Source organism: Spea bombifrons, chromosome 4 (assembly GCF_027358695.1).
Source record: "Spea bombifrons isolate aSpeBom1 chromosome 4, aSpeBom1.2.pri, whole genome shotgun sequence".
Classification (NCBI taxonomy): Eukaryota; Metazoa; Chordata; class Amphibia; order Anura; family Pelobatidae; genus Spea; species Spea bombifrons.
In genome coordinates, this window is record NC_071090.1 from 1,656,416 (window position 1) to 1,676,078 (window position 19,663).

Here is a 19,663-nt window from a genome sequence, read left to right on the forward strand (position 1 = left end):
GTGTGTATGAGAGGGAGTGTGTGTGTGTTAGTGTGAATGTGTGTGTATGAGAGGGAGTGTGTGTATGTTAGTATGAATGTGTGTGTATGAGAGGGAGTGTGTGTGTGTTAGTATGAATGTGTGTGTGTATGAGAGGGAGTGTGTGTGTTAGTGTGAATGTGTGTGTATGAGAGGGAGTGTGTGTGTGTTAGTATGAATGTGTGTGTGTATGAGAGGGAGTGTGTGTGTTAGTGTGAATGTGTGTGTGTATGAGAGGGGGTGTGTGTGTTAGTATGAATGTGTGTGTGTATGAGAGGGAGTGTGTGTGTTAGAATGAATGTGTGTGTTAGAATGTGTGTGTGTTTATGAGAGGGAGTGTGTGTGTTAGTGTGAATGTGTGTGTATGAGAGGGAGTGTGTGTGTTAGTATGAATGTGTGTGTGTGAATGAGAGGGAGTGTGTGTGTTAGTATGAATGTGTGTGTGTATGAGAGGGAGTGAGTGTGTGTGTGTGTTAGTGTGAATGTGTGTGTATGAGAGGGAGTGTGTGTGTTAGAATGAATGTGTGTGTGTTTATGAGAGGGAGTGTGTGTGTGTGTGTTAGTGTGTGTGTTAGTGTGAATGTGTGTGTATGAGAGGGAGTGTGTGTGTGTTAGTGTGAATGTGTGTGTATGAGAGGGAGTGTATGTGTTAGTATGTGTGTGTATGAGAGGGAGTGTGTGTTAGTATGAATGTGTGTGTGTATGAGAGGGAGTGAGTGTGTGTGTTAGTGTGAATGTGTGTGTATGAGAGGGAGTGTGTGTGTTAGAATGAGTGTGTGTGTGTATGAGAGGGAGTGTGTGTGTGTGTGTTAGTATGTGTGTGTATGAGAGGGAGTGTGTGTGTGTGTGTTAGTATGTGTGTGTATGAGAGGGAGTGTGTGTGTGTGTGTTAGAATGAGTGTGTGTGTGTATGAGAGGGAGTGTGTGTGTGTGTTAGTATGAATGTGTGTGTGTATGAGAGGGAGTGTGTGTGTGTGTTAGTATGTGTGTGTATGAGAGGGAGTGTGTGTGTGTGTGTTAGAATGAGTGTGTGTGTGTATGAGAGGGAGTGTGTGTCAGACTAGTTGGGGCCGATCTGCCGGCAGGTTCTTGGTTTCTGCGGTGCCTCTGAATTCCTCATTTACCGGCGGATCAAACGCTTTAATACCCGGATCAGACGTTATTTATGGAGCCACAATTCTGACTTTTTGCTTTTTTATTCTTTTCTTTGGTCGGAAACAGAATTTTAATCTGTAAATATTTGAGCGGAATGAAATATTTGGGAATTTGGCGGTTTTTCCAGAGATCGCTATTAAAGGCTTAGAATTTGGCGCTTGTGGCTTTATTTATGTTTTTAAGATAAGAACCCAAGAAAGTTTTTCCTTCCTTCAAGAATCTTTTCCAACACCCGAGGCGAGACAGACACAGCGCGCCAAAACACGCAATGCACATAAGTGTAACCGCACATGTGTACGGGGGGGGGGCAAGATTTCTCTGGCCACAAGAAAACACAAACACACTGGAGGGGAAAATGCCCCAAAACGACAAAGTGTGAAATTCCAAAGCACAATTTTCTTACACTTTATGTCAATCGATAGAAGGAAAAGGATGATGGAGAAAATAATGAGACGGGTCATTTTAGTGCCAAATTTTCATTAAAATACCGGTATTTTGCAAAGGATCCTGTCAGAAAGAGACAGGGGGGTTATTAGATATTTGGTAGGGCGATTCTGACCCAGCGGGGCATTGGGTGTGTGGGTGGGGGGGGGCGCAACTGAACCGAATATAAAATATATGGAGATTTTGGATTTTTCTACAGTAGGCTTTTGTCATGCGGAAGTTCATCTGTTTTACCACTAGAGGGCAGCAAATGAGAAAAAGTTGAAAAAATGTTTTTATTTACAGGGATAAAGACACTGAAATTCCCATCATGCGGCCGCCCGCAACATCCAACCTCCCGACCGCAGGAAGGGAACCCAAAAACATTTAGACAGGAAACAAAGCAGTTTAAGAAACATTGTTTCCTGGGGAGGTGAAATGGGCCGCAGCTTGAATATTTATGCCGTCGTGTTTTTCCTGTCTTTATACGATAAAAAAATAAACAGGAAAGGGTCTTGTTTAGGGCTCCGTGTGCCAGGGAGGGGTATTTACCCATTAAAATGCGCCCAGAGAGGCCGAACACTGAGATTATAACAAAAAAAGAATCACAAAGCCGATGGACAGTAAATCCGGCCCCATCTTAACTCCATCCCTCCTCCGAGGAGCAGACACGCCCACGCAGAGCTTTGTGCAGCTAAAAGGTAAACAGAGACAACAACTCTTATGCTGCTCAGCCATTAATACGTATCCTCCTTTATCCTTCTCATTGCTAGCTTAACGTTGGAGTTTTATCTATAGGTTACACCAAGTGGGGTCTCTTACCCCCCCATAAAGATGGGTTTGTTTCTGTAGCCTTCATGGGGTCACTTTGCTTTGTAATGCCCCCCCTGCTGTTTTATCTGTTTATATAGTATTCTAGGACCTGTCCTGGATAATATTAATGTGGCATTTAAATTAATTTAAGAGGGTAAATGTTTATCAATGTATATCACACCAGTGTAAAAATAAGTGATGTCTCTAGATAAGTGGAACAGCCTCCCAGCAGAAGTGGTAGAGGGTAATAAAGTGAAGGAATGTAAACACGAATGGGATAGACATACGGCTCCTGAATCTAAGACGAGACCAACGACTGATTAAGGTTTGAGTCTTTACAGCAGGAAAAACGGGCGACTAGACGGGGGCCGGATGGGGCCGATCTGCTGGTGGGTTCTAGGTTTCTCGGTAAATCCTAAATTTCTAAAAAAAAAATATGAATTTAGTAACCGGGTTTTTTAAGCTTCTGAAATCCTCTCTAGTAACGCAGCTGCGTTTGATTGGCTGAGCCCAGATATACATTATATATATATATAGGAAGCCTCGTATAGTGAGGCGTCAGGAAGCGGCGTCTCCCGCAGCCAGCAGATCAGTCCCAGCCCCGGCGCCCGCGTTTCCCTGAGCAGAGGACGCGAGGAGCTTTCATCTCTCCGTCTTCCTTCGGACAAAGCAGACGTCATCATTGTTCACAGGTCAGTGCTGGGAGTTGCCCCGCGGCCGCCCCGCCGCATTGTCGCTCTGGCTTAAGAAGGGGGGGGGCTCTGAGGATAAAGGCTGAGCAGCAATTCATCGATCGGCTCCCATTGCTGGTTTTTACAGCCGGTTAATAATTTGGTTTGATTAGAGGGGGGGAGAGGGGGGGAGCGGGGGGTAGAGAGGGGGGGAGCGGGGGGTAGAGGGGGGGGGGACTCTCCAGAAAGCGACCTCCGCAAAATTCCAGCAGAGAGCGCAGCTATTCGGGAGACACGAACGGCCCCGGCGGGCAGATAATCGCCGACCACAACCCCCCAACACACACACACACGCTGCGTGATACACAAACTTTCACCGGCGGGGATAACTTTTTATTATTTCCGACCTAAAACTCGACTTTTATTTTTCAGACCAAAAAGAATAAAAATTTTGCTTATTTCCACTCTTACTGTTAACCCTTCGTGGGCTGCAGAACCACCGCTGCGGAACCTTCACGACGATCGGTTACAGAGTCGCTCTGAGCTTTAAATATTAACCCTTTAATCGCACAGACCCTATGGCGGTGGTTCTAATAACGGTCAGGAGGTGAAGATATTCTGAATGGAGTCACCTGTATTCAAGTAGGGATTCCAGCTGTGATATAGCAGGGAGAAAAGCACCAATCGGGACGCTCAGATATCATTAAATTAGATGAGAATATGACGGAGTCGGCTCCAGACTATGAGACCCCAGAATCTGCCCCTTCACCCCGAGACTGGGATAAAAACCCTGACAATCTACCAATTCACCCCAAGACCTTGAGACTGGGGTAAATGTTTTCTCCCAAGCCACAGACTTGGGGGTTATAAGGAAAGGGGCCAAAGACTCGGTGGGGGGATATCATGGAGCGGTGATGAGGGCAGTTTATAGGATACAAATAATCAGGAGAGACTGAGGGGTCTCAATCTGTCCAGCATGGGGGAGAGAAGAGAGAGAGATGGGATAGGAGAGTGAGAGAGAGGGGAGAGAGATGGGATGGAAGAGAGAGAGAGAAAGAGAGAGAGAGAGAGAGAGAGAGAGAGAGAGAGAGAGAGAGAGAGAGAGAGAGAGAGAGAGAGAGAGAGAGAGAGAGAGAGAGAGAGAGAGAGAGAGAGAGAGAGAGAGAGAGAGAGAGAGAGAGAGAGAGAGAGAGATGGGATGGAAGAGAGATGGGGAGAGAACATAGAGATGGGATGGGAGAGAATAGAGAGGGAGGGATGAGGGAGACATTTAAATACATAAAGGGGTTTAACAAAGCACCGGAGAGAAGTTTATTTCAAAGGAGAAGAAAAGATACAACAAGAGACCGGAATCTAACACTAGAGGCTCAGAGGCTGAGATGGAATGGATGATTTGCATTACTGAGAGGGTGGTGGATAAGTGGAACAGCTACCCAGCAGAAGTGGTAAAAAGGTAGATTGCAGAATGTGGAGTAGGAGCTCAATAACATTTTGGGGAATGTGAATAATATATAAAAATTTTGCTCCAAAGTCACATTGGCTCCGAATATTTTATGTGGTGGATAAGGTGATTTATTAAAATACACAAACATCCCAAAAACATCAAAACAAATAAACAGAATTTCAGATATTCTGCTACAAAAGCTCTTATTGCCTACAAATTTATAAATAATATTGTTATTAACTCAGCTAGACGTTTCTTTAATACCGGAAAGGGTAAATGAGGGGGGGGGTATGGCTGTAGTGTAAGGGGTTAATAAGGCATCGGGGCGTTCAGCACCGATGACTCTCAGCCAGCGATCTGTGCGCCGGCAGGACGCGGCTCTGGGTCTGAATAATATTTGCCGCTCTGTCTACATATTTTATCAAACATTGTTAATTATTGAGCAGATGCTGAGCGGAGAGTTTGTTAAATGAATGAGACGCGTCCGTGACCTCAACGAGAGCGCCATGCAGATCTACCCCGAGACCCCGGCGCAGGGGGTCCTGACGTTCAACGCAAATCCGCCACTTCTCGTAAATCCGACAATAAACCCATAAAATGGTGATTACAGAATAAAAAAATATCAATGTATTAGAACCTTAACTTTCTCTTTATTCCTCCCCGCATTAATGGGTAATGCTGGCTCTGCCACAGACTGCCACCGATCTCAGTTTCTGTCTGTATTAATGAATCGAGTTAGTTGCCCTCATTGGGGGGTTACTCAGGGGCCAATAATCCACCGACCGGCCCTGCTGTTTCCTGTTGTCGGATTTACATGAAAAGATTCCTGGAAACCAGAATTTACGGTGCAAAGTTACAAAAGTGAAACACTCAGCGGGAATGTTCCACCCGTTTCCATAGTAACTGCTCCGCATTTAGAATTGGATTTTGGCTGCTGAGCGCTGGATAAAGTCACGCGGTTTTGCTGCAGATGTGAAGCCTGATGTGGCTTCGTCCGGAGATCGGCCCCCAATCTGATGCTGAAAAAAGAAGGGGATTCGGCTCTATTTGGACGCTTCGCGGGTTTTCTGGGACTCCGCTACCCCCCACACACACACCAGAAATCAGCGATCAATATCCAGCACATATATAGAGACCCGGAATCTGCCCCATTCGGCCCCCGTCTAGTCGCCTGTTTCTGCTGCTGTAAACCTTAATCAGTCGTTGGTCTCGTCTTAGATTCAGGAGCCGTATGTCTATCCCATGCATGTTTAATCCCCTCACTGTATTACCCTCTACCACTTCTGCTGGGAGGCTGTTCCACTTATCTACCACCCACTCAGTAAAGTAAAACTTCCTTCCATTCCATCTCAGCCTCTGACCCTCTAGTGTTAGATTCGGGTCTCTTGTAATTTTTCTCCTCCTTTGATATAAACTTCCCTCCCGTCCTTTATTAATTCCCTTTATGTATTTAAATTTCCCTCTGCTCTCTCCATTCTGTCCTCCTCTCTCATCCCTATCTCTTCTCTCCTCTGTCTATTCTCTCTCGTCTCTTCTCTCCTCTGTCTATTCTCTCTCTGCCTCTTCTGTCCTCTGTCTATTCTCTCTCGTCTCTTCTTTCCTCTGTCTCTTATTTATTTCCTCTCTCCTCTATTTCTTCTCACTCTCCTCTCTCTTCTTTCCTCTGTCTCTTCTCTCCTCTTCTCTCTTTCTCTCTCTGTAAGGTTCTTCTGAAGTTTGGGTAATTCCATGTGATTTAAAGCGGCGTCAGTTAATCGCTGCGTGTTACACGCGTGTCCTGCGGCAACACGCCGAGTGAATCCTCCTTCCATTCCGGAGTAAAATCCTCATTAATACAAAAGAACAAAAAACCCCCGATAACAATAACGTGTTTTTAGTTCTTAACACTTAATACGCGGCAAAAAAAACAAAAAACAGGATGAATCCGGAAATTCCATTTCTGTAAATCTCTATCTTTATTCCATTTTAACCCCGCGCTGTCCGGTCCGGCGCGTTTAACTCTCCTCTAATCTGAAGGTTCATTTTGTTAGATTTTTTTCCAGATTTTGGATTAATAATGTGGGTTTTTTTCCTCTTTTTTGGGTGATATTTTCGCTCATCATCTGTCGAAACCTTCATCTCCGAATCCCTGCCCCCCGCCTCCTTACAGATTCAGCGTGAAATACTTACACTCCGTTTCTTGCTTTTTTTTTTTTTGTTAGTTTTTCTTAGAGGGGAGAGACGAGGAGATGACGGGTTTTTTTCCGCCGCTGTAGGAAGACGGGAGAGATGAGAGCGTGAAAAAAAAAAACACAAAAAACCCCGTTCCACAGGAGAAGGATGGCTTTCACCCACTCGCACATGATGGCATCCAGACGGCACCCGCAGAGCAGGCTGATAATCGAAGTGGACGAGTACAGCGCCAACCCGACCCAAGCCTTCACCTTCTACAACATCAACCAGGGCCGGTTCCAGCCGCCCCACGTGCAGATGTGAGTATCGAACCCCCCCGGACCCCCGCGGCGTGTGCCAAACGCGGACTTATTGTAATATCGTGAAGTGTCATTGTGTAATTGTATAGCGCCAACAGAGTCAGCAGCCATGTACAAAGACAGTTATAGAGAAAGCTGAGCAGCAGAGCTTACACTCTAAAGGGTATAATAAATACAATGTAGCAGAATCACCAAAGCCACGCAGTATCTATCTATCCATCTATATATTTATCCATCTACTGATCTATCCATCCATCTATCGGGGTCTCAGCCCCCCGTATATTGTCTCATATGGAACCCAATCAGCATTAAGCCGATATTTATCGCTGCCGATTCCGCTTTTGTGCAGCCGCAGGAAATAATCTTTATATATAAAAGGCGATCGATCTCTCCCGGAACGGGCTGCTGTCTGTGCGTTTATTGCGTGAATTAATTTTCCATAATTTGGGTAAAATAGTTGTTCGCTATCAAGCTGATTTTTTGGGGTACCTTTTTTGTTTGTTTTATATTTTTTTATTTATTATTATTTTTTATTATGATTTTTGCTATCATTTATTTCCCGTCGGTTGTTATTTTACAGAATACGCTTTCTTGATGTTTTTTTTTCTCTAGAAGTAACAGATGTCACGAAACGCTTTGGATATAATGGATAATTTATGAGTTTAGTTGTTATTAATGATAAACATATAACAGGATGGGGGGGCACCCGTTATACAGACCAGGAGCCTCCGTATCGAGAGAATTTATTTTAACGCTGAATATTGCTTGAATTACAAAAAAAATATGGAAAGCAAATTTATAATAAGTTACACATTTTTATTTTATTCATAATTTATTAAAAAATATAAGGAAAACTCTATAAATTTAAACACATTTTGTTTCATTAAGCTTAATAGTTCTTCATATTTTTAGTATACATTTTATTATTTATGATAAACAATAGAGAAAAGTATTTTTTCTATCAGAAATTGGCGTGAGCAGATACTAAGGAGGAAGTTCAGCAGGAAGTAGATTCCGCACGAAAAATGCTTCCCCCAGTCGATGGAAACAGAAAATGCAATTAAACGGATAAATTAAATATGGATTATTATTAATTATTATTATTAGCACTTTTAATGTAAAGAAACCTTATTTTTATATTTTATTTCGCAATAATTAATTATTCCCTCCCTCGAAACCCTAAATGATACAAACGTAGCAAAAAAATCTTAATATTTTTTTACTTTCCTCACCCCTTGACCTGCACATTAGTAACAATCATTGTTTTCATGACTTTTTTCTCGAATAGCTTCACGTCCTATTATCACCCGCCGTCCGTTCAACTCGTTGCCCCCCCCTCTCCCAAATATCGTTGGTAATTTAATTGAATTTTTTATACAGGAAAGTGAATTTTCTCAGAGAAATCATAATTAATGATGTCACGGCACGGAGCGCCGCGATCGTCTCAATTCACACTAATTAAAACCCGACGCGCTTTCTGGTAACCGAGGGGAATTAACACCTAGAATTTCTTGATCCTTAATGGGCTCATATATTATATATTCTCAAGTACCTGACTGCTCGCCATTTTCACAGGGAATACTTAATTGTCATGTGACGCAAAAACTCATGGATTTAAATCTCAAATGCTTCTTAAATAATTCTGGATTGTTTTTATATTTTTAAATCTGTTTATTTGCTGAATGCAAATACCCCCCCAACTTATCTTTTCCATCTCTGTACTCTAAATAAACCCAAGAAATGTATTAGAAGAACCCCCCTTATATGCATGTCATGGGAGCAGCCATCTTGACGCCCTGGGTCAGGGTCTGCATGATTATTCCTCCCCATTAAGTTCTCTCTCCTGTACTCATAAGGTGCCGATTGGTTCAGGCAGCCTTTGTAAGGGAGGGACGTAAGTGGGGGGTTCTGATGGCGGGTGGCCCGGTGGGCCAGTGCAGCATTGGGCCTTATAATGCGCGATATTTAGGGGTGCCATTTTTCTTGCCAAAAAAATACCAGCAGTGCTAATTTGCATAATTAATTATATATACGTGACATCACAGAAACATAATGTGCACCTACCCCCCCAATATTTCCTGACACAGAAACATAATGTGCACCTACCTTCTCTACCCCCCAATATTTCCTGTCACAGAAATATAATGCGCACCTACCCCCCCCCAATATTTCCTGTCACAGAAACATAATGCGCACCTACCCCCCCAATATTTCCTGTCACAGAAACATAATGCGCACCTACCCCCCCAATATTTCCTGTCACAGAAACATAATGCGCACCTACCCCCCCCAATATTTCCTGTCACAGAAATATAATGCGCACCTACCCCCCCCCAATATTTCCTGTCACAGAAACATAATGCGCACCTACCTTCCCCCCCAATATTTCCTGTCACAGAAACATAATGCGCACCTACCCCCCACCCCCAATATTTCCTGTCACAGAAACATAATGCGCACCTACCCCCCCCAATATTTCCTGTCACAGAAACATAATGCGCACCTACCCCCCCAATATTTCCTGTCACAGAAACATAATGCGCACCTACCCCCCCCAATATTTCCTGTCACAAAAACATAATGTGCACCTACCCCCCCAATATTTCCTGTCACAGAAACATAATCTGCACCTTCCCTCCCCCCATATTTCCTGTCACAGAAACATAATGTGCACCTACCCCCTAATATTTCCTGTCACAGAAACATGTGCACCTACCCCCCCCAATATTTCCTGTCACAGAAACATAATGTGCACCTACCCCCCCAATATTTCCTGTCACAGAAACATAATGTGCACCTACCCCCCCCAATATTTCCTGTCACAGAAACATAATGTGCACCTACCTTCCCTCCCCCCCATATTTCCTGTCACAGAAACATAATGTGCACCTACCTTCCCCAATATTTCCTGTCACAGAAACATAATGTGCACCTACCTTCCCTCCCCCCATATTTCCTGTCACAGAAACATAATGTGCACCTACCCCCCCAATATTTCCTGTCACAGAAACATAATGTGCACCTACCCCCCCAATATTTCCTGTCACAGAAACATAATGTGCACCTACCTTCCCTCCCCCCCATATTTCCTGTCACAGAAACATAATGTGCACCTACCTTCCCCAATATTTCCTGTCACAGAAACATAATGTGCACCTACCTTCCCTCCCCCCATATTTCCTGTCACAGAAACATAATGTGCACCTACCCCCCCAATATTTCCTGTCACAGAAACATAATGTCACCTACCTCAGTTCACCTTTATCAGTGCAGGCAGGAGTTGGGACATAAAGCTTTTTCCTCCCAGTCCACAGGCAGTGAGCTTGCACAGGCCGGCCAGTCTGTGGATGCTGCCAGACTCCAGACCACTGGAGGAAGTGATGTCATGAAATTAAACATCACTTCCACCCAGAGCTCAGCCTCCGCCAATCACCCTGCCAGTCTGCCCTGCAAAAAATACCGGCCATTGCATGGCCAGTATTTTTAATATACCGATACCGGCAGGGTGCTCTTAATACTGGCTGTGCCGGTGAAATACTGGCCAGGTGGCGACCCTAGCGATATTATGCATTATAACTTTAACATTATTTATACCTTTTCAGGCCTGTAACTGCCAAATATTATTCCAGTTTTAAAACCCAGCTGAGGCTGGCGTGGGCTCTCCTCATCCTCCTGCGCCTTAATTCAAACTCTGCCCAGAAATAAGTTTTTAATCGTGTGAAACGTTACCTTATTTTTTCAGGGAATGCTTAACGTTCATGTGATACAAAGACATGCAGGCTGTTGCTATAAAAACTGAAAAAAGCCTAAGTGATTAAATATTCAGAGGAAAGAATAAAATAACAGATCTGAGGTTTCTTTGTTTCAACTGATAGAATTAGAGCGCAATTCATGTTTAAGTGGAACAGAAATATTTCATTCAGAAATATTTCAAGTTGTTTAAGTAATTTTGGTAACTCCTGTGATTGACGTTACATCCTGGTGGGCCGATTGTTCCTGGAGATTACTGGATGAATATTTTCAAGTTGTCATATAAGAGAATAATAATAATAATAGCAACGATAATAATAACAATAGCAACAATAATAGTAATTATAATAACAGTCATAATAATAGTAGTAATAATATATAGTAGTAATAATAACAATAATAGTAATAATACCAACAATAATAACAATGATAGTAATAATAATAAAAATAGTAACAATAATAGTAATATTAATAATAGTAATAAAATATAGTAATAGTAACAATAATAGTAACAAAAACAATAATAGTAATAATAATAACAATACTAACAATAATAGTGATAATAATATTAATAATAATAGTAAGAACAACAATAACAACAATAATAGTAATAATAACAATAGTAATACTAATAATAGTAGTTATAACATATAGTATAATAGCAATAATAATAATAACAGTAATAATAATAGTAAAAATAATAGTAATAATAACAAAAATAATAACAGTAATAATAATAACAATAGTAGTTATAATAACAATAAAAACAGTTATAATAATAACAGTAATAAAAATAGTTGTTATTATTATTATCTTTTATTTATATAACGCCAACAGTTTACGCAGCGCTTCATACAATACATATACTCAAGGGGTCTGACAAGACGAGAAATGACAGACTAAGACAAATATTAATAGTAATAATAATAATGGTAATAATAATATATTTCAGAACTGATTCTATGCTGTCCTGTACTTTCTCTTTCTTGCAGGGTGGACCCCGTACCCCATGATGCCCCCAAACCCCCAGGATACACTCGATTCGTCTGTATTTCGGACACTCATTCCAGAACCGACCTCATCCAAATGCCGTACGGCGATGTTTTAATTCACGCCGGAGACTTCACCGAGCTGGGACTCCCGAGCGAGGTCAAGAAGTTTAATGACTGGCTTGGTGAGTGTAACACGGAGGGTCCCGAATACTCAACAACGCAGCAGCTGCTGAACGACCCCCGATAGGAGGCAGAAGAAATTTGGTGAAAATATAATCGCTTAAAAAAATAAAAATAATAATAATAAGAATTAATTATAATAATTCATTATTTTCCGATCGCTGACTCGTTTTTTCCTTTTCGTTTCAGGAAGTCTCCCCTACGAGTATAAAATCGTCATCGCGGGAAATCACGAACTGACCTTCGACCACGAATTCATGGCCGACTTAATCAAACAGGACTTCTATTACTTTCCTTCGGTTTCGAAACTGAAACCGGAAAATTACGAAAATGTCCAATCCCTCCTAACAAACTGTATCTATCTCCAAGATTCCGAGGTCACCGTCCGAGGATTCCGGATTTACGGATCTCCATGGTAAGCTCTGCGTAAATTGTTGGCGCTATATAAATAAAAGATAATAAAAATTATGGATAATAATAAAATATAATAATAATAATTCAAAAAGATAATAATAGTAATACTACTACTACTAATAAAATATAGTAATAAAATATAATAATAATAATAAACGTTAATAATAATATTAATAATAATACAAGATAATAATATAATAATAACAACAATAATAATAAAATATAATAATAATTTAAAAAGATAATAATAGTAATACTACTACTAATAATAAAATATAGTAATAAAATATAATAATAAACGTTAATAATAATATTAATAATAATACAAGATAATAATATAATAATAACAACAATAATAATAAAATATAATAATAATTTAAAAAGATAATAATAGTAATACTACTACTACTAATAAAATATAGTAATAAAATATAATAATAATAAACATTAATAATAATATTAATAATAATACAAGATAATAATATAATAATAACAACAATAATAATAAAATATAATAATAATTTAAAAAGATAATAATAGTAATACTACTACTAATAATAAAATATAGTAATAAAATATAATAATAAACGTCATTATTAATAATAATAATAAAAGATAATAATATAATAATAACAACAACAATAATAATAAAATATAATAATAATAATAATAACAATAATAAAATATAATAATAATAATAATAGTACGCCAAACGTAGTAAAACCAACATCATTTAATGAGGACACCCAAGAATATGTCGTTTCTGTAACAATACTGCGGGTACCGAGCGTCAGCGTGTCGGCTGCTGATGTTTCGTATAATGTATTACTTAATAAAAATGTTAAATTCACTTTCTTACGCCCGGCGCCCACCTGAGAAAATGTTTATTCATCGGACGGATGTTTCCGCAGGCTTCTGGGGGAGAATATCTCTTACTTGTTTATATGATGAGATGCGAAATTTATTATCACGTTGATATAAATGTGTCACTCGTACGAGGGAAATGATGCCGCGGGCTATGCGAGGAGCGAGTCACGGCATATAGGCAAATTCCGGACAACATATGAAACTTCAATATGTTTGTCTTTGTCCGCCCCGGGGGAAATATAGAATTTGTCGCATTAATAATTCGTTGTTTGGCTGCTGATGTTTTTTTTTTATGAATTGTTTTACATTTTCAGAATGTAAGAACGTTGTAGAGAAGTAGTCGACTAAAGCCCCCCCCCTAAAATTCAGAACATGAAAGCCAAATGCCCCTTACCCTATTCTAAAACAATCAACACGTGGGGCACGTTACCCACCTGTGTTAAAGTATTTTATTAAAATAAAGCAGAGAAGGAAAAGTTGGACCATTTGGTTTTGTTGGAGGTTTCGAGCTCCTAGGGGGCGGGGTTAGTGAGCTGAGCACTAATCAAGTTTCAGCTCTGTATTCTGTCAAACTGGGCAAAAGGCATACTTTAACCCTTTGCTGATCGTTTAAATCACATACTCACTCAGACGCTGTCACTTTCCCGGTGGCTCCTGTGACGCACAAAATCGCTCCCCGACTCTGCTGTTTGCTGCAATTTTATTAGTTTTATTTTAAATGATCTTCTGTACGTTTCCCAGGTGTCCTCAGTGCATCCTAATGGGAACTTGGAAAGTTCACTCAGTCATCACTCAATGCACTCAGCTTGTCACTCTGTACACTCAACCTGTCACTCAGTGCACTAGACCTGTCACTCAAGGCACTCCGCCAGTCACTGAATGCACTCCGCCCATCACCCAATCCACTCGGCCCGTCACTCTGTGCACTCAACCTGGCACTCAATCCACTCGGCCCGTCACTCTGTGCACTCAACCTGGCACTCAATCCACTCGGCCCGTCACTCTGTGCACTCAACCTGGCACTCAATCCACTCGGCCCGTCACTCCATGCACTGGTGGCACCACGGACACTGGGGCTTCCAGCCGGGTAACCAGTACCATTTTAGCTGATATCTGTATTACCTTTTAATGCCCCCCCTACCCCATATTGTGCCGAAAGCCAAAATCTATTACAATGCGAGGTCGTGACATGTGGCCCCTGCCCATGCGTAGCCAAGGACCCCTGAGTGGGACTCCCCGGCACCAAGCTGAGTCTGGACTCGTATTTCTATTTTTTATTCTTTTCTCCTGACTCGGTCTCGTGCCACCTGGGGGGCTCAGCGGGGATTATCTCGGGATTATTATCACGGAACGCGGGCGACGATTTCCGAGAACCGAAAAAAAAAACAAACCCGGCTGAATTACTGGGGGATTTTCATTTGTTTTATCTCTGTGTAGAATTTCAGGTTTTTTTACTTCTCCCCGTGGAGCTTCTCTCCATTATATGATTTTTGTCTATTTATCCTGCCTGGCAGTAGATTGTCAGCTTTTCTACCAAGGGTCAGTGTTTGGGGTGGTATTCGGGTTCTTTGGGGGTAGATTCAGTTTGGGGAGGAATGGTGCAGCCGCTTTGGAGATGCCCTACTTCTTTGGTCCTGTTTGGCCATTGTACTGCGCTACGGAGTAAGATGGTGCTATATAACTGCAAAAAAATAATAATAGGATAGAAACAGAGAACCTGCCGGCAGATCGGCCCCATCCGGCCCCCGTCTAGTCGCCCTACCTGCAGGTGGTTTATCAATCTGTGGATGGATACTTCTGGATACTTTGTATCTATTTGGATCATTAGAAATATTCCAGGGAATGGTAAAGTTTGGGAAAGCTGCAGTTGCCCCGGGGGGCCAGCCCCGGACATGGAGTTTTTAGGCAGCATTCAGGGGGAATTTTCGAATTCATTTTTTTCCCGTGGGTTCCTCTCTTTTTTTTTTTCTTTTTTTTTTTAGACGTTCTAATTTTCAACTAAATGAGACATCTGTTTCAGGGAAGAAAAATTTGCTATGGTTGCCATAGTAACTATGAATCTGTATGAAATTTATTCTAATGGTTACCTCGGTGGAGGCGATTCTCGGCACAAATCCCGAATAATCAGTTTTTTACCTCCATTTTATTATCTCGTAGGCGGCGAATATTCTATAAAGTGATCTGATGTTAATGTATAACGGGGCGGAATAACCACATAATGTCATAGAAGCAATCTATTAACGGTCAATCATACCCCTGTCTGTCTGTCATAATCTTAAGCACGGCAATGTTTTACCCCAGTCTTAGGGTCTTCTTGGGGTAAATGGGCAGATTCTCAGGATTTTTAGCCCAGTCTCAGGGTTTTGGGGTAAATGGGCAGATTCTCAGTCAAAAGCCGATTCCATACTCTCCTCTGATTTAATGATATCTGAGCGTCCCGATTGGTGCTTTTCTCCCTGCTTTATCACAGCTGGAATCCCTGCTTGAATACAGGTGACTCCATTCAGAATAGCTTTACCTCCTGACCAGTCCTGGTTTCCATAACGACCGTGAATCTCCATAAACGCGCACTAACGTCTTTCTGTCTATTTTCTGACGTGTAACTAAAGAATTGCCCCCTCCGCAGGCAGCCCTGGTTCTACGGCTGGGGCTTTAACCTTCCCCGGGGTCAGGCCCTGCTGGACAAGTGGAACCTCATCCCCGAAGGCACGGACGTTCTCGTCACCCACGGGCCGCCATTAGGTAAGGAATCGGAGCTATAAATGAGTCGGGTGTTTAGAGCGCGAGGATCCGGGGTTCCGGAACGTTCTATTCTTCTCTGGCAGCTGCTCCTGAGACGGATGATAAATTTGGACGCGTAGAGAATGAGCTCCGAGCGGCTAATTACGGCTCCATTCACTGCACGCTAATGATACGAGGGAAACGATCCCGCGCAGGCACGGCGGGGGTTTATCCTATCGCTAAAAGCGACCCTATCAGTGCTGGAGGGATCTGCAGCCCCAAAAGGATCTGACACGGGGGGAACGTGCTTTGTATGGGTTTTAGAAGAACGGACTTTTACGTCTCTTGGTCGTTGGTCTCGTCTTAGATTCAGGAGCCGTTTGTCTATCCCATGCATGTTTAATCCCCTCACTGTATTACCCTCTACCACTGCTGCTGGGAGGCTGTTCCATCCATCTACCACCCTCCCAGTAAAGTCGATTCCATCTCAGCCTCTGCCCTGATGAGGTCATTCTGTTGCCGGGGTAAATTGTAACGCATTCTGTGCACTTTAAGGATTTTTAGACTGGGTCCCGAAGAAGCTGCAGAGAGTGGGATGCGTGGAGTTACTGAACACCGTCCAGAGGCGGATACAGCCGCGGCTTCACGTGTTCGGTCACATACATGAAGGTAAGGAACCCACATACATGTCCGCCGGCTCCAAACCAAGAACCGGTTACAGTTGTCCCGATTTCCGTGGCAGGGTCTGACGCGCATGGGCTGGGCGAGCAAAGGGAGGCCTTAACGTCCCTGTTAGTAAAGTATCATCGGATTACCCAATTACCCGAATAACTGATTTAAAGGTAACTCATTATGAAAAGGGTCCCAGAAGCCGTGAGTTTGAGCGCTTACTCATCGTGCCCAGCCCCCACTCACTCGCGCTGAGTTTTGATGCAAGTCGTGGTTTAGCTGGGATGCAGGGAAACCCTCGCCAGGCTGTCCCCAAGGGCCGATACTCAGGATCTTGACGCCTGCGACCCAGTGGCTCGAGTGCAAACCTCACCTCGCTGTGCCTGGGGTAGTTGCTGCCGCTCTTGCACCGTGGAAGGTAGAACCCTGATAACTAGAACCAGGTCGGCCGCCCAATGGGATTTGATTAAAATTAACCCCCGAGTGCCGCGAAACCAAATCTGCTGAGCGATAGGTTCTCCTCTGGTGGCGTTTCTCCGGTGATACATTGTTTCTGATTCCAGGATACGGCGTCATGGCTGACGGGACCACCACGTATGTGAATTCCTCGGTATGTACTGTGAACTACCAGCCTGTGAACCCCCCGATAGTCATCGATTTGCCAACCCCAAGAAACACGTGATTTCAACGAACGACGTTATTTGCTCTCAGCGGGACTACGGAAGACTTTATCGCCGAATCGGCGGCCGGCGTTACGCGGTATAATAACATCGCGCCATCGCCTGCACGTTTCCAGAAGTACTTACCAATCACCAGGATAACAGGATTTTTATGGGGGGGGGGCTGTCCCGGATTATTCATGATCTGGTTATTCTGAGAAAAAAAGAAAAAAAAGATTAAATTATCCAGAAAAAAAAGAAGAAAAAAAACAAACTTTTTACATTTATTTTTCATATTCTTGGTGAATTTTTAGCCAAACCGTCAGAATTTTAACTGGATGATGATTCTTCTTCTTCAAGGAGATAAACATGTTGTAGAAACCCAGACCCCCGGGCCGTCGATGGCATCATCAGTTTCCTTCTCGTTACAACAAAAACAAAAAAACAACAACAAAAACATTTTTTCTTAAGGACAAAACTAAAGAAATAAAAATCAAAATGAAACAAAAAGCACATCTTGCAGATTTCTTCATCCCAAATGATGCTGCAGGAACTTTCTGGATCGTTGATAAAAAAAAGCACAGTAACTGGAATACAAAAAGAAACATAAAGTTTTACATGTTTTGGGTAATGAGCTTCTGGCGTGGAAATATAAATGATTTAACTGCCTCCGGGCGGATGGGGTTGCCGCCGTTTTCTCCCCATTTAGTAGTTCATAACCCCTCCATCCATTATTTCTTCATATACACACATTGCAAACTGGCCTCGTCTGATGAATTCCCTGAGCTGGGGTTCGGCCTCCGTGGCCCCCAATAACCCCTCTGCTGGGTGGTTTTTATTTTGTTTGTTGATTCTAAATGTTTTTTTTTTGTTGCTTTCTTTTAAATTATGGCATATGTTGTATGTAAATAAAATTGTGTTCCAGGCAAGTATCTGAGAGTCTTTTAGTTTATCACAGTTAAGTGTGAATCTCATTACTGCCAAGTGTCTCTGTTTAGTTCAGACAGTCCCTCTCCCAAACACCTGTGTCTCTCTCCTCTGACAGCCACCTTTCCTCTCGTGATTCCCTCTTTCCTCTTGTGATTCCGTCTTTCCTCTTGTGATTCCCTCTTTCCTTTTGTGATCCCCTCTTTCCTCTCTTGTTCCCCTCTTTCCTCTCTTGTTCCCCTCTTTCCTCTCTTGTTCCCCTCTTTCCTCACTTGATTCTCTCTTTCCTCACTTGATCCCCTCTTTCCTCTCGTGATCCTCTCTTTCCTCTCGTGATTCCCTCTTTCCTCTTGTGGTCCCCTCTTTCCTTTTCCTCTCTTGATTCCATCTTTCCTCTTGTGGTCCCCTCTTTCCTCTCTTGTCCCCCCCCTCTTTCCTCACTTGATCCCCTCTTTCTTCTCGTGATCCTCTCTTTCTTCTCCTGATTCCCTCTTTCCTCTTGTGCTCCTCTTTCCTTTTGTGATTCCCTCTTTCCTCTTGTGATTCAACTTCAACTATTTGCAAGAAAGTATCCCCAACATCATCTTTCCCCCCCAAAAAAATCCCCACTGCATCTTTTTTAGATATCCCTATACGTATATAACTCTCTGTTCCAGATGCCCCGTCTAAAGAACAAACTCCTATCATTAGAGTTAAAGCGCCCGACGCACGGGAGAACGGTTGAATCTGAAAAATAAAAATTTCAATTAGAATTTTTTAACATTCTCTCACTGTTTTGATTCGAACCAGTGGAATAGAAAGTGTTCCAGAATCCCCCCACCCCCCGACTCCAGATGGAGACAGGCAATTAAAATGCAAATTTAAAATACAGAAGGTTTAACACACCTTCCAAGAATAGATCGGAACTTATTTAAGTAAACGCAAAGATGGAACTGCCCGAAAAAAAAACAAAAAAAAAACCAAGCTAAATGCTGTCATTTCTAGAACTGCAGTCTGCCCCCCCCCAAAGTTATTTACAATAATTCTAGGTATATTTGTGACATCATGAGAAATGTCATGGTCTATAGGACAGCATCAACATAAAATATTTATTACTTGTCTAGATTCAATTTATCAAAGCGATAAAAAAAAATTTTTACATTTATTTTAAGAAAATATTTTATTTTTATATATTAAAAAAAAAAAAGTTGGTATAAAAAAATTAATTGGCAATAAATGGGTTTGTACGGTAATTACATGTTACGGGGTATAAAGGATCAGTGAAATCTTAGCCTGGCTTCGGTATACGCCGAATACTTTTACGTATTTGGTATTTAAACTCAGATTTATGTTTTCTCCGACAAAAAAAAAACAGACAGAACATGAAATGTTTGTTTAATTATAGTTTTGGAAACTCGACATGAAGTCCGTCGTTATTCAAGACGCTCTAAGCGAAGAATTGAGACGTCTTCGCCGAAATGTTTTTGCGGATACAGATAATAGGAGGCGA

At 42.0% G+C, this 19,663-nt stretch overlaps 1 protein-coding gene across 2 annotated transcripts; it reads left to right on the forward strand.

Annotated features, from left to right (window-relative positions):
- The first annotated feature begins 2,965 nt into the window (after positions 1-2,965).
- MPPED1 (metallophosphoesterase domain containing 1) lies at positions 2,966-17,601 on the forward strand. 2 transcript variants are annotated; one of them, XM_053462228.1, is made up of 7 exons: positions 2,966-3,101; positions 6,780-6,995; positions 11,738-11,919; positions 12,107-12,332; positions 15,825-15,940; positions 16,475-16,588; positions 17,152-17,601. In XM_053462228.1, the coding sequence occupies exons 2-7, from the start codon at positions 6,844-6,846 to the stop codon at positions 17,268-17,270; spliced, it is 909 nt and encodes a 302-aa protein (XP_053318203.1). In that variant the 5' UTR covers positions 2,966-3,101; positions 6,780-6,843; the 3' UTR covers positions 17,271-17,601. The 2 variants fall into 2 exon arrangements, with proteins under 2 accessions (XP_053318203.1, XP_053318204.1); XM_053462229.1 differs by lacking the exon at positions 2,966-3,101 and having other exon boundaries at positions 6,751-6,995.
- Positions 17,602-19,663: the final 2,062 nt, after the last annotated feature.